Source organism: Brachyistius frenatus, unplaced genomic scaffold, assembly GCF_029030835.1.
Source record: "Brachyistius frenatus isolate BFR_SWC_R1_liver_20210118 unplaced genomic scaffold, ASM2903083v1 Contig_11, whole genome shotgun sequence".
NCBI classification, from domain to species: domain Eukaryota; kingdom Metazoa; phylum Chordata; class Actinopteri; family Embiotocidae; genus Brachyistius; species Brachyistius frenatus.
Genome location: NW_027210610.1, coordinates 5928165 through 5943735, shown reverse-complemented (window position 1 = coordinate 5943735; position 15571 = coordinate 5928165). Strand labels below are relative to the sequence as shown.

Below are 15571 nucleotides of genomic sequence, written 5' to 3'. Positions count from 1 at the left end.
TATGCATCTCTTTGCTAAATTAACATCTATCCCCGTCAGCACAAATCTTTTCAAATACTATGCACACAGTTCTAGTCACTCACTTTATTTTGTACTCCGCTTGTTTCCAGCGTACGCGTGTCCGCTGTATACCCGTGCTTTTGCAAAGATTTCAATTCGGACTTGAGCTTTTACAAAGTGCCCATCTTAATTCAGTCTGCACCATGCCGTTCTTTAAACATCGTCGTCACTAACTAGAACCAAGATTGGCTCAGGATCCGTTATTACCAGGTGAATCTCCCACATCACCTCAATGGACACCACCAGGCTAGTTCTCTGCATGGCTAGCTGTCCTGTGATCTTCACATCTCTCAATAAAAGTCAGATGATCTCTGAAGCTGTGTTTTGGTCTTTTCTGTTCCAAAAAAAAAAAAAAAAAAATGGCTGAGCAGGATTAAATGAAGATTTTGTTTCTGTGATTCGTGGCATTTTCAGTAAAGGCACGCTGCAGCTTTAATTCGGTGGCATTATTTCTTGAAGGGTCTCGTGGCGTCACGCCCTTTTTGGACCCCCCCCCCGTGCAATCACTTCCTGTTCTATTTTGGAATCGTCACCTTCAGTAGCTTTATTTCCTTGCCGTCGTTTAGTTTCCCGCCGCTTTCCGTACCCGCCCTGTTATCAAGTAGTTGCGTACATTAAAGAACCGCCTGTTGCCAGATCGTTGCGTTGGATCGTGTTTGTCTACCTGCTCGACTCTTCACTAGGTTCAGTTCTATCCCTCTGTTCATTTGTGGTGGCGTTTTTGGACGTTTGGAATAAGCTCCGGCCTTCATACCATGTTTTCATTCTCATTTCAAAAGTCAGGATGTCGCCTAAATCAGTGGGGAGACGCGCTCTGCAGACCGCGAGAGTCGATGCAATAATTTCAAGACAATCAATCCGATACCTGTCGGGATGTTTCACTCTGGGCCAAAGTCGTGAACGTGTCGACAAACAGACCCACATAAAGCCATAAAGCAACGCTGTTCTATCGGTCAGAACACTACGAAGGAAAAACATCACTTTTTTTTAGTTTTTTGTATTATTATTCTCAACCACTCACTTTTCCTTGCCGTGCGCTAAGAATTGTAAATTCAAAGCTGAAAATCTGCGCTTTAACCTCATTCGTTGAGTATTTTCACACCTAAATTCACAAACTATGCATCCAAATAGAAAATGTCTCTTTTCGCGGCCGCATCATTCGAGCACGCGAAGATCTTTCATTTGAGTCTACAGTGCAGCGCCTGAGAAGACTGCTTGTTCGTAATGACCATAAATAATGTGATTAACGCCCAATCGAATTAATTGGCAACGGAGGAGCTGCTGGCAGGCCGTAGACTAAGCTGGCAAAGAAAGTGTTGTGTGTCTGTGCGCGTGTTGTGTGTGCGTCCCTGCTGTGGTGCGAGGAACATTTCTCAAATCATGACCCAGTTCTGTTATCAAATTGGATCAAATGTGATTTTCGTCTCTGTAGACAGGGAGAAAGAAATGTGCGCAACTGGCAGTACATCAAGCCACTCGTGCATTTAAAAAAAAAGAAAAAAAAATTGCTGACTTTGGTGCTCAAGATGGTGCGGTGCTCCAACAGTGCTCTCCACTTATTGTACCGCTGAGCTCTCTCTCTCTCTCTCTCTCTCTCTTTCTCTTTCATCACAACGAGCAGTTGGAAGTTGAAATCCCGCTCCCAAATTGTCTCCGCGCGGTTCGAACGGCAACGGTGAGCGGGGAATGTTCGGCTGAGTAACCCGTGCCTCCTCAAAACGAACCGCCTCGACTCTTCTTCCACGCTACGTCCGTCAGCATCTCAACCAGACGCCGAAGTGTTTTTGGTTTGGGGGCAACGAATCTTGAACCACGCGCATCGAGGAGTCTGGTCCCGAGCGTATCGTGCCGGCTCCAGAAAAATGATGTAAAATGGCTTCGTTAAAATGCGCGATATGTTGCGCAGTCGCTTCTTTTCATCTTTTGAAACTGAGCGGCAGCTGCTGGACAGGCACACAGTAGGGGTGGTGATCGCAGCACAAGGCCGTTAACAGGCGGCAGCAGGAATATGGCGGCAATGCAAATTCTGGAAGAAAATCTCGTGCTCAAAATAGCACTTGATTATATAGGCAGACAACGGGGCGGCGGGGGGGGGGGGGGGGGGGGAGCACTGTGAGAGGAAAATAAAGCTCCCTGGTGCCTGCTGACAAATAGGCACCTTACAGACCTCTGCATCAAACACACAAATAAAAAATAATCCTTCACTTCCTTTAAGTCTGCATGAGAGGATATTAACATACAAATCAGTGTGAGGCTTGCAATGTGAAACTATCCCTTAAGTTTTATGAATTATACATCGTAACGTCACACCTTGCGGATGTCAGCTCACAAGCACCGATTTGTTATGTAAACATATGTATGTACGCAGCTGGATATGCGATGTTGAGGCTTTATACCCTCGTCTCTCCCCGCAGGGACGCAAAGAGCTCGGCGAAACAGAGCGCGGGGAGTGACGATAATAATAATAATAATAATAATAATAATAATAATAATTTTTAAAAAAAATTGTGGGGGATGTAGAGCCCACAGGTGGATTGTTAGGTTGGAGATCAAGTTTATGAAATTATGCATGAGCATTGCCGCAGTGTTTGGAAGTTATTAAGTGAAGCTGCAGTGTAGCACAGCAAAGGACTTGAAGTTACCTGAATGCAAAGTGTGCACTGAGTATATTGTATGCAGCATGAGACAAACAGCTTGCAGACGCTCGCTGCACTTTAAGGGCCCGTAAGACCCAAATCCCAACCTGCTGTCATCAGATGAGTATTTTCATTGCTCAAAAAAATGTCCTTTTTCAGTGGCAGTAATCAAATTTGAAAGGTTTCGGAATCTTTTCCACTTTCACTCGCGTCATCTGATTTGAAGTCGATGGAGGGCAGAAAAAAAAAAAACACAAGCTGCAATTGCACCTTTAAATTAATACGGCAAACACGGCAACGGCATCCATTTGCTTTTGCTGGGTTTGTCCAATATACGGTCTCATTTTAGCCGGCCTTTAAGCTGCTACATGCTCCATTATGTTCACCGGTGGTTCCATATAGCTTTACATGGTGGGGAGTGTTGCGTGAGTGTTTTTTTTTATTTTTTACATAAGTGTAGTATATAATAAACAACACGTTACTGATTAAAGCAGCTCAAATGAAAAGAGTTTAGCCCTGCCTCAGTCTACAACAACTCAACTTTACAGCACGAAGAGGAGAAGAAAACAACAAAAAAAATATTGATAACATTCTTTCAAACTATACAAAAATACCCAAAATTGTGAATGTCCTTCTTCCGCCCCGTCTTGTGCTGTCACCATCCTCAGGTTACAGTCATGTTTACAGTCTTGCAGGCCCCTGGCCAACTGGACCATTAAAAATGAAGAAGGTACATGGAGACTGCATGTTTAATGCATGGACTCATCTCCTGCCGCTGAGGCTACCTCCGCTTTCGCTCAGGATGCTGCTTGCACAAACACGCTTTCAGTGACAGGAATGAGCATCACATGTCAGAGTCCAAAGGTAAAAGACGGTGCAAGGAGTTCCAGAGCTCTAAGTATGGGGAAAAGTCAGGGCATATCCTCTAAGTTGATCTCAGGGGTGGAACAGGACAGAGGAAGTAGGCCCGGGAGGGGGAGGTGGGGGGAGGGAGGGAGGGAGGGAGGGGGTGACACATGAAAGCTGTCTTTGAAGCATGCTACACTGGGAATGGTACATTTGAGGAAGCACATATGCTTTTTTGTTTCTATAGATAAAGTACTTCAGGGGAAGCCCTGGGTGAACTATTGTTTATTCCTACACACACAAAAATAAGATCAAGTGAATTTTATTTATGAGGAAAGAGTTAGCTTTAAACCATCATCCTCTGAATGGTTTCCAAAAATCGTCTTTTTTTTTTTTTTATCGCAAAAACCATAGTGATAGAGATAAAACTTTTATGAAAAAGAGTGACGTCGTAGGATCCACTGAACAGAACCAGAAGCCAGCCCTGCGGGAAATAAACAATCTGTATTCTCCTCAGTTTTCAGGTAATAATCGGTTCAAATGGGTCATCTTTTATTTATTACTTAAATAAGAAAGATATATTTGATGTTTTCAGAATGTTTTGACAAACTTATATGAAAACTTTTCAAAAACAATCATTAGATAAATAAGGACTTTAAACATGATGTCATGTGACATTAATATGTGTGGATCTTGCTTCCAAATAAGCTCCTTAGCCAACAGAACGGACCACATTCTGCACTAGTTTCAACACCAGTGTTACTATTAGACAAATCAGAGGTTACATTATTTTTATGACTAAGATGCACAGCAAATTCTACAGAGTCAAAAAAAACAACTGTAGTGTTGCTGTTCTGGTGTCGGTTCTGATAGAGTGAGCTCTGCACTCCTGAGAAAACATAATATTGTTGGTGTAGCATCCCAGAGTTTTCGAGGCACTTTCAACATCCGTGAATTTGTGCAGGTACGCTTAATGAGAAATAAGACAGCCGCCATCTCACTTCGCTCACTTCGAGCATGTAAAGACGAGATCGGGGACTACCAAGTGTCCAGCGTTCGTCGCTGTATGGCTGTTTTGTATTAAAATGTGCCTACGTCGGCTTGTTGTTTAAAATGTTGGCGATACGATGAAAATGGGTTCTTAACGAGTGACTGCCATCGTTTACTTGCAAAGTAAACAGGGGCCAACACAGGGTAACCATGACATTAGCTCATTTTAAGACTGCGATAACACTGAGCCAGCTAAACTCCTTTTGAAAATAGTTTTTTTTTTAAGTTGTTTGGGTCGAGCAGATAGTCTTTTTTTTAACTGTTTTTTTTTTTTCCTAAAAAGGGTTTAGCTGACAGGACAGTGTCTTTGGTTTTTATCTGCAAAGTTGCGCGGTGCCTTTTCGCATCATTGAATAATCTGTATAATAGTGAATTCATATGCAGCTACTTGTTCACATTCCTACAGTGTTTAAACTATGAAGAGAGAAACGTAGGCACCTCGAATTTATAGCCTTCAGTTGCGCCTGATCCAAATGTATACTAAATATTTCAATGTTTTTCTTGATTTGTAGCAAATGGCATAATCAGCATGCAAAAGCTCAGCGTTCAGGTAAATTGGGTTTTAATTTGCCATAATGCAACTGTGTAAGTAATTGGAGTTAGATGAACATGTCGATGCTAAAGTGTCTCAGAAATATGCCTCAGTTATGGAGTCCCATATTCTACCAACACTCAATACAGAAAATGCTATTTGTAGACATAGATGAATAATTCTTAACATGATAATGTCAGTAATATCCCTTTCGCACAACTCCTGAGAATCACTGTGAATCCTCCCGACAATTACCAGACCTTGGACAAGAGAGTGACTGAGCGGAAGTGACAGCGATGCTAATTTACTGAATGACCCATCTGCAATGTGTAAACAGCTTAGATTGACCCTAATGAAAGTTACTACTGCCACTATATCGGTTGTAATATATCCTGATAGGCTGAGGTGAGTGTCTGCACAGGATATTATTGGTCTGTGTACCAGAAGGCTGTTTTCTTGGGTTATCACAGATGTTTTTCTGAATTAAGCCCACGACACCTTAGCGAAACACAACACTACGTTCCAGTCATACAGATCCACCCCACCTCCACACCTGCTCGTAGCGCTTTTACTTCACACTGTCACTCCACAACGGCACACTGCAGTGGGATTAAGCTCGACAGCACTTCACCCAACGCACCCTTTCATCAGCGATGACCGCTTTTTCCCCTCCATCCTTAACCTTTCGGACAATAATGTGGCTTTGATGTGATTGCTGGCCTCTTGACTTGCATTCAAAAGGAAAATTCAGGAAGGTCAAGCGGCGCAGTTAATGGACAAGGACATGAGGACGTGGCTCTTGGCTGGGAGGGAGAGTGTTTTTAAATGTTTTTCAGCTTGATTTGATCCATTTCAAGAAGATTTAAATGGGTTAGTTTGCCTCACCGTTAATGCTTGTTAAGGCCCTGTGGGGATTTATCTCCACACTACGCTCTGCATTAGTTACGCAGTCAAAATTGAGTTTCCATCTCCTTAATCGTTGGGTAAACACACTCTTTTTTTGTTGTTGTCACCTAAGTGTCCTGGTTTCTTAGTTACTTAGTGCTCTCTCTTTTTTTTTTTTATGTTTGTACATTCACTTACACATTACTAAAGTGTACTTTAACATAACAACCCTGTTGGGGATGTTATACTGTAGTATATAGCTAACACATTCAGGATTGTGAAGACTTTATATGTATATTGCTCTCCACACGACAGGGAGAGAGTGAGTAACATATATCTTTTAATACCTTCATTTTATGACCAAACGGCTTTATCTAAAAAAAATTAAAAAAATGTCACAGACTTCGCTAGAATTTATTGCCAGTCTCAAATGGCATAGAAATGCAAAAGATTGCTGTTATCTTCATTATTTATTTCAACCAATAAATTCATCTACAATTTAGTCCGTGTGATTATGGCTGGGCGATGTATAGATATTGATATTGAAACATTGTCCTTTGGATGTCCTCATAATATAGTACGGCTTAATTGTCTTTTCCTGGTTTTAACGGCTGTCATTACAGTAAACTGATGTCATTTTCTGAATTTACCAGATGCTTCTAGCTATTCTGTTATTTCTCTTTACCCACTTCATTATATCCACATTATCGATATCCTTTCAATGCCTTACGTGTGATCAAAATGTAGTGCAACTACATCAAATCACATGAATTCTCCACACTGGAGTCAGAAGTTGAGAGAAGTTTAGTTGTATGTTTTCTGTTATTTCGGGCTGGATACCTTTCAGATGGATTAGCTTGCCTGGTGTCATTTTTTTGCAGTTTGCTGTTAGGTTTCAGGGCCCAGAGATTAGAGCTGCAACTGTGTTACTTATTTTTTTAGCCCTGCGCTGAAATTTCATATGCTGTTTTCTGACATAACAGAGATTTGTTTTGGCACAGTAATCTTTTGAGAAGAAAACAAACCTGATTCTGGCTTTAACGCTTTTCTAAGAGTAATAAGACCTGTACAATTTAAGAAGACCATTGCGGAACATCTCTGCCTCAGTTGGACAGCTGTGTGCTTCCTCTCAGGCACACATGATCAGAAACTGTGTTGCTACATGTCCTCTTTATACCTCACCTCCCAACCTCCCTGCCCGTAAATGGTTTCCAAATCCAGAATGCTCTAAAATCTTGAAAGCGCACTTCAAAATCCATTAAGTTGCTAAGAAAAGGATTTGAAATCCACGGCACAGGTTTTCTTTGCTCTCTTTCCCCCGCAGCTCATATCACAGTGTATTTGTGGATCCGAAGATAATCATTTTTCAGCTACTCTGCATCAGCTCTTTTCTCTACTTTTATATCTATACCGTATATATACACATACGCAGACACGCCGCACATCGTCTATTGTTTTCCTTACAATAGGCTCAATTCAGTCAAGCCCTCAGTTTAGTGATATTCTCACAAAGGACCCTCTAAAATGTTGTGTCCTGGTATGAAGCGGATCGGAAAAACGAATCTATTCAATTTGATGTCACAGCCTTTGGGGTCTGTGCCTTCAAGGCGCAGGGATTAGAGGATAATTGGGGCTGCTCTGTTTTGCTAAAGATGCTTTGCTTGCTATCAGCTTAAGCTACTTTTTTTCTCCCAAGTCAACAGGTCTGTTCTGACAAATAGAAAGATGAAAAACTATTCAGCATACTGAAGAATCAGCAATACAGGGGGAAAGTTGGTAATACATCTTACCTTGCTTTGCTGTGTTCCTTTTTTTTTTTTTTACAAAGGAAAGTGCAAGCTTTTGAGAAACAAGGCAACGGAGGACAGGAACAAGATATAAAGATCCAGAAAGAAGTCGGAGCAAAAAGATGAAGACTAGACAAAAATTAGCTGACTGGATTTAAACTTTTCAGTCTCGCCATCTATTCCAAACTTGTAAACAATAGAGTTTTATGAACACGTTGTAGAGAATCATTAATTGTGTCTATCCATGACTATGCTGACGCCTTACCTTTACAAGAAAATATCATGTGAGAAATGTGAGGGCTCGCATTACTAAGAAATGTATTTTACTAATGTCATTCAGCTGGCCCTCTCTGAGTCAGATTCTTTTGCTGACATGATTTATTTTGTCCTTTTTAATGAGAGAGTCCATCTGGCTTTTCAGCTCATCGACACGTAATATTCATCCTAGTGATTTTAGATGTTTTAGTTTTCTCGACAGAGAGTTTTGTTCCTTCTCTGTATTCAGACGTTCGCTGCGTTTGGCATGCGGCCTCTCACAGTAGAGATGTTTGATGATGTGTGTTGTCTTCTCTTTGAGCCTCAGCATCGCTGATCTGACACAGAGCTCTAGGCCTTTTCTTCCACTCAAACTTTGTTCCTTCCTCAAAGGTGAGCACTCAGATTATCGTGTTCATTTTTAAACGTAATGCGACTGTAGCTTTTTAGTAGGCTATACAACGTATGTATGCTTTTTTTTTTTTTCTTTCCTTCAGATCATAATGTATCACACTTGGATGCTCCAGGTTCATGTAAATGAGTTACTGATACAAAAAAAAAAAGTCCTTGGAAATGATTTTTATTCCGTCTGTGTTTTTCAACCAACACAGAATAAATTCAATTAATTTCACACACTTCTTAGAAAAAGTGAGAAAATTAATCATCTGATCACGCAGCAGAAAACAGTTTTATTCAGCATTTTAATCAGTTATTGATGAAAGAGCTAATTGGACTCATTTATTTTCAAATGAAGCTGCTGTATTTGGCACTGTGTAGCGGCACTGATTCATTTTGCTCACGTTGCTGTTAAGCTCTGTCTGCTCTTAAGCTGTGGTGGTAACTTTCCAAATCATAACTGACATGTATTTGTACCACTCTGACAGTCTTTTAGGACTGGAATTCAAATCGTAAATGAGATGTCTAAGAAGAGACAAGAGCTGCAGACACTTCGGAAAGGTTAGACATCCATCCACACAATATGCTGTACAGCATACGCCATGCCAACCAGCAGAGTGCTTCCAATCGTGTAGCATTTTATATTAGAACAAGCGTTTCCATATGTAAAATCAAATTCAAATGAGAACTGTTGTAGCTGAGAGGGAGGAGTTTCACATTATTCAAAAATTTCCAAAATGTAATTTAGCACAATTGCTAAAGTGCACAGTTAAGAAAAGTTGATGGTAAAAGCACGTTTCCTGCCTAAAATCCAGTTTGCTTCGTTCCGTCAAAACAGCAAAAAAAAAAAAAAAGGTCTCCATCGTTGCCTCTGTGATATATGTATTATGTGCATCAAATATCTTATCAAATTACAGTCCACCCTGCACCGTGTGATGTACCCTGACCTCTAATTGGACACCCGAGTACCATATGTCATCCGACACCAAAGCTGAATCGGCAAGAAAAGCAGTCGAGAAACCAATTCCATAATCAATCTTGTGTTTTTAGAAGCCTCCTTATTTTTCTAACAGACAAACATTTATGCTTTCTTTTGTGAAAACTGGTCAGCTGATTCAGCTATTTAAAGGACCAGTTGTTTATCTGCACATCATGCATTAGCAATCTGGTTGCAGATCAGAACAACTGCAGTACGGCACCTGCAGTGTCCATATTGTATCAGATGTCAGTGTAGCTTTTGAGGGTGGGGCTGACAGATACTCAAAATATGAAAAACTTTGGTAAAACGTTTCTTGCACACAAGTTCAACAGGCTTTTCAGGATACGTTTTTAAACATACGAATATTTCTGTTTTTCTAAATTGAAGAAAATTAATCATAATTTGTCATCACATGGAAAAGAACCTACTGTTCTGCCTAGATGTGACATGAATACCTTGTAACTGTAACTGTAAAGTTTACCGTCGATCATAACACTTGTTTAATTGGTAATAAGATAGTTTACAGCAAAGGTGCTTCCTGAATGGTTTTATTTTCGGTGTAAATGATACAAGAGAATATAAAAGCCTGCGGTTGAAAAAAAATGTGACAAGAAAGCTGCCTCTTTGAATCCCTTGGCAGCTTGGAAAGATCCAGGAGATGAGAAGTGTCCAACCTTTTCCAGAGCCGCAGCTGACTGCCATCCACTGACCTTGTGTATTGTAGGTCCTCAGCCACAACAGCATTAGCGATGCCCTTCTTTGAGCGAGGGCAATCATTCCTCAAGATCTCTTGTGATTTCCTTGATTTGAGATAGAGAGCTGTGTCTGGATGGAGAAGAGACTGGATGAGTGCGAGACAGCCTAAAAGTGCAAAAGCACACCTGGGTTTAAGAAGACAGGCCTGAAGCGTCTATCGGCATAAGATCTGACAGCACTGTGTGTCTGATTGATCTGTGATCTGGATCAGTGAGCGCTGTTAATTCCTCTTTCAATCATTAAACGTGAATGAGAGAATTAAACCTCCTGAATCCTTTCAATGATTTTCTGCTGACATTATATCTGTCCATCTGCGAGCCAAAGCAATTAGGTAATAGAGTGAACTGAACATGTGCGGGAGGAAAAATGAAAAGAATTATGAGGATAAGAACGACTGACAAGAGGAGGACGTGGCTAATACCGCTGCTGTATGTGAAGGCTTAACTCCATGTGAATCCAAAAGGTGTCATGATACCTGGTTATATTTATAGAAATAATCATTTTGTACATGATAGCTACTTAGAACAGTTTGTTATGACACAGAGAAGGAAGACAGCCTTAAACACGGAAGGTCATCAAACTAGCAAGAGCAGGGCAAGTCATTTGGTTGTCAGATAACTGTTTTTATATTTTTGTTCTTAATAATCTCCTTGTAATTACTTTTATCTCCTCCTCTCAATTGTTATTAAAGATCTCCTGAACTCCTCACTGTGCTCCATTTGTTTTGCCTGGGTTGAAGGCCAACTGTAATAAAGAGCGCTGCTTCAGTTCAGCTCATATTCCTCTCCTTATCTAATCCCATTAACGCTCTCGCTTCAGGAAATAGGAGTGCCTCCTGGTAATGAAGAAATACATTAATGGAGCTTCAACACGGTCTCGCTGTACAAATGCTGTTTTCTCCTTCAGTGATCCCTCTGACATCTTTCTGCAGATCTCGTTTATTTATATAGATGGTTTTGTCTTTGCAGGTCTATTTTTGGAATCACTGAGTACAGTTAAATTTTCATTTTAGGGAAAGTACAGTGTGTGAAGGTGCTGTGCATCAAAATTAAATCAGTATATCAAGGTAAGCCGCTGCATTATGCTGTGTAAGCCTTCATTCCAGCTACCCAAGGCCTTTGAAACCCAGATTTTAAAGATGAAGGCTCTTCACAGGCAGCCTCTAAAGCTTGGATGTTCTATTGTTTATGCATGACAGAAAGTGGGCCAGAAACACCACTATCCAGATTTAAAACACAATTGTACTTCTAGATTTCTCCAACTATAGAAGTTACTTGTTTTTCCATTCAATATCCAGTAATTAGCCCAAAATAAACACTTTAAAATCAAGTCACTAAAACACCAGTGTCATTCACAATTAGTCTTTTTGCAGATGGTAACCTGGTGTGACAAGTCCTAAAGAGAATATCTCTCTCAACTGTGCACTTGCACAATCAGCAACCTGTCCGGAAGCCTCTGCAGACACTTCAGTCACACCCTCTCCCGCATGCATGAAAGAAGGAATCTTTCAAGGAGCCGAGCGAGCCCTGAAAATGACTGGGGCATCAGCAGCACCGGTTTACTACGATCGACAGTGGTTGTATGGAGGTGTGACACAACCGTTTAGGCTGCTGTCGCTTTCTTACTTCCTTTTGGGAAAAGCAAAGCAGAGAAAACAATTGTGATAAGAATTTATTTATACTCAAATACTAATGAATAGCTTTCTTTGATGCCTCGAACCAATATCAGCTGGACACAACATGAGCTGAATTCAAAGTGCAAGGATCACCCAGATAGGTGGATGTGCTGAAAAAGCAGATTCTGCAGTTTTGTGTTCAGTCATTTGGGAGAAAAAAAATAACAATCAATGGCAGGTAGTAGATGTAAAGAACAGACCAATGTAACGCAATTGAACTTTGCACAGGGACGATTTAGCAACATGAGCTGCATCAGCTGCTTTTATAGTGTTATAGAATTAAACCTCCTAAAATAGCATATTTAAGTAGATCCGTTTTGACAGAATCTTTAAAACGTCAGCACGGTAATGTTTTTTTTGTGCTTGTCATAGCTCGTCCTCTACTACCTCTCCATCAGCAGTGTGGTAACTACAACCAGTTACTCCACCTCACAACCTGGCTTGACCCTCCAGCGCTAGAATGACTGGTCCAAAATAAAACGAGTATAAATAAACTGCATGTTCTATAAACTTCAAAGCTCCCTGCCTCAGCAAATACAGTAAGTGTTGTATTTATAAATGCTTTTAAAAGTGCTTTATAAAAGATGTATTCCAGCAGAGTGGATAAATTGTTGCTACTACTTTTGATACTAAAAATAACCACAAATGGTTGCAGTGTTTTTACTTAGATGAACGCCAGTCAACAATTTTACAGCATTAAAGAAAAATGGCAATACATGTTGTGTAACATTACAATTTGTTTATATTGACACAAGTTACTAATTTTGCATGAACTGGCCAGTTGTTAAGCAGCAGTTGGCTGTTTCTTAGAAGTGTTGCTATTAGTCCAATTATATCCGATTGAAAACTGACCAAGTAACTTGTGATGCATCTTGATTTTTACTTACTGGGGTAGGAGTGGGTCGATTTTTAGGTTTACTTCCCTGCCTGGCTGAAATGAAATGTTGTCCTCTGCCGCCTCCTGTTGGGCTGTTGAGAACACGAACCGAAAAATACAGTTCTACATATGAATACAAATTTTAACTCCCTGAAATACAAGTATTGAAATATTATAAAGCTGTATAAGAAGGGCTCTCCCACCTCAATTTATTTGGGTGTAATTATGACACGATGGCAAAAGGTACCGCTTTGAGGTGAAGTCACTGCAGGACTGACGGAAATAATCACAGAACAATAACGTCTCCTTTTATCCAAATTTATTAACAACAAAAAGCTGAGTCTGACACTTTGATATATTTTGGATTCATTTCTTTGCGGTTTCCTCCTCCTTTGACAAGTTCTTGATGATCTCTTCTTTCTTGGCCAGGAGACGCTCTTCTCTGCGTTTGCGGGCCTCCTTTGTCTTTGAGCGACGAGCCTCCGCCTGGTCACTGGGTGAGGAAAGGGACGTGGGGGAAGGAAGCAAAGACGTTTCACAGTGAACGAATGCCGTGACAAACAAATAAAACAAATACAACTTTGAATAAAAAGGTGAAACTTACGCAAGGAGCTTCTTGCGAGCCTTGTCTGCCTTCAGTTTATGGATGTGCTCCATCAGGATGCGCTTGTTTTTGAAGACGTTACCTTTGGCTCTCAGGTAGAGACTGTGGTACCTGAAGGACACAGAAAAATATACTTCAGCACATCGCAAAGCAAGTAGCCTCGTTAAAATAAAACAACACGGGCTTATTCACCAGCAATGAGCTTCTCCCTTACATATGCCTGTCGATTTTCTTGGACTCCCTGTAGCGACGAAGAAGACGACGCAGGATTCTCATGCGCCGCATCCACGACAGCTTCTCCGGCATACGAGCATTTGCTGTACCCTTTCTCTTACCTGGGGAAGAGGCGAATTAAACTATTTACAACTGAATGTCATTTTTGTGTACACATCGACATGATCAAACTACTATCGTTAGCAGGGTTTGATAACTAGTCCTAAAAAAAAAATCTACAGCCATATACATGCAGTTACAACTGGAATCCTTTTTCCAACACTAAAGAATGATGTGCAAATGTCTTCGCTTTCATTTTGTCAATTTGGCAAGTGAAAATTCACACAAAAAAAACCCCTCAATATCTCAACGAAATAATTCTAACATACCAATCTGTGAACGAAATGTCATATACGCGTCACAGAAATGTGGGAAAAGGACGTTATGCTCACCGTAGCCCATGTGACGTCCCTTGCGGCGCGCCAGCGTATTCTTGCGGCAGCGAGCACGGGAATGAACCGTCACAGGTTTCCTGATGATCAATCCATCCTTCACCAGTTTTCGGATCTGCTGGCCTGCAGCACAGAAACAAGTCATTGAAGACAGAGCAGAGAAGATTCAAAAGGGTCGAGACCACACATCACGTACAAGGCGAGCACTCCGCAACGCAAAAGGAAACAACTCACGAGAGTTTGCGTTGGCAATCTCATTGGTTTCGTTGGGGTCCAGCCACACCTTCTTCTTGCCACAGCGCAAGACGCTGGACGCCAAGCGCTTCTGGAGCCTGAGCATGCTGGATGAACAAAGACAGCACATGCGCTTCAAAGGATGCTCGTTACGCACAGTGTCAAGGATTTATGACTTTTATATAAAAGATCAAACTTGGGGAAAAAAACGTGAAGAAAAAGATTCAGACAAAACGCAAATGTTGTTAAAAGAATACCACTCCTATGAATTATTATTTTTGGAGGGGGGGTGGATTTGTTGGATTACCATACATTTGACAGCACTAGTGCTTGTGATTCACAGGTGTGCAGTAAACGTGTTACTCGTTTGGCTTTACAATAACAGACTGTACAATAACTCACCTCTGGCAAAAATCCATCACATAACAATAACACTGTTGACTGTGTTTCTTGGTTGTTTGTATATAACATATATAGATATATACACTGTACTGTATATACCGTGCGTTTTATATATTTTTTTACTGCTTTTCTATTATTCTATTATTATCTTATTACTGCTGTAGCGGAAAAAAAAAAGTCCCTGCAGCAGGATTAATAAAGTAACTACCTAACCTTTCAACTTTAAAGAGTGACAGACAAGTCCCTCACAGAAGATGTGACGGTGCCAAACGTAACCAAGAGCAGGTTTGACTTTAACTAGTTAGTATAAAATGAAGAAAGTGCCCGACACGCACTCCTTGCCTATAAGCTTACTCACATGCAAGTACCCCAACATACACAGACGATAGGTACCGTCGCCGAGCTGAGATGCCTGGCTTGTTATTATTATTATTATTTTAAATAACGTTTAATTTAACTGTGTTAATGAATCTTGCTTTATTCGACTGACAGTGAAGAAGCCGATTCGCCGCTTGGTATCTGCGGTGCTTCAGTGGCATTTTGAGACATGTCTCGGGCAGCTTTAGCCGTGTTAGCTCTCCCGACGCGGGCCCAACACGCATTCCGGCAGCGTTTAAGCGACTTCGCTTCAAAATCGAGCAGAGCCCAAAAGCCTTCGCTGTAATCTCAGACATCCAAGTTTTACAACGCCACGAATCTCCTCTGCCTTGGACAAATACGCGTCAATACATTTCAAACATCTGGCTTACCTCATGGCTGCCGCTTAGCTTGAGAGAGACGGAGGAAATAGAACGTCCCGCGTCGCGACCATTATACCTATCGTCGTGGGTGACGTAACTGTTTTGGTATCAGAAAATCGTTGTTATATAGCTATCGATTGCGAAGTGACGGACAATAAACTACTTTTTTTTTATTTAAAAAAAAAAATCGAA

At 41.0% G+C, this 15571-nt stretch overlaps 1 protein-coding gene across 1 annotated transcript; it reads right to left on the bottom strand.

The window, feature by feature from the left end:
- Window positions 1-13036: 13036 nt before the first annotated feature.
- On the bottom strand, window positions 13037-15458 carry LOC138617112 (large ribosomal subunit protein eL19-like). Its single transcript, XM_069691833.1, has 6 exons — window positions 15389-15458; window positions 14238-14344; window positions 14004-14126; window positions 13553-13673; window positions 13339-13449; window positions 13037-13227 (listed from the first exon to the last, which is right to left on the bottom strand). The coding sequence occupies exons 1-6, from the start codon at window positions 15391-15393 to the stop codon at window positions 13101-13103; spliced, it is 594 nt and encodes a 197-aa protein (XP_069547934.1). The 5' UTR covers window positions 15394-15458; the 3' UTR covers window positions 13037-13100.
- Window positions 15459-15571: the final 113 nt, after the last annotated feature.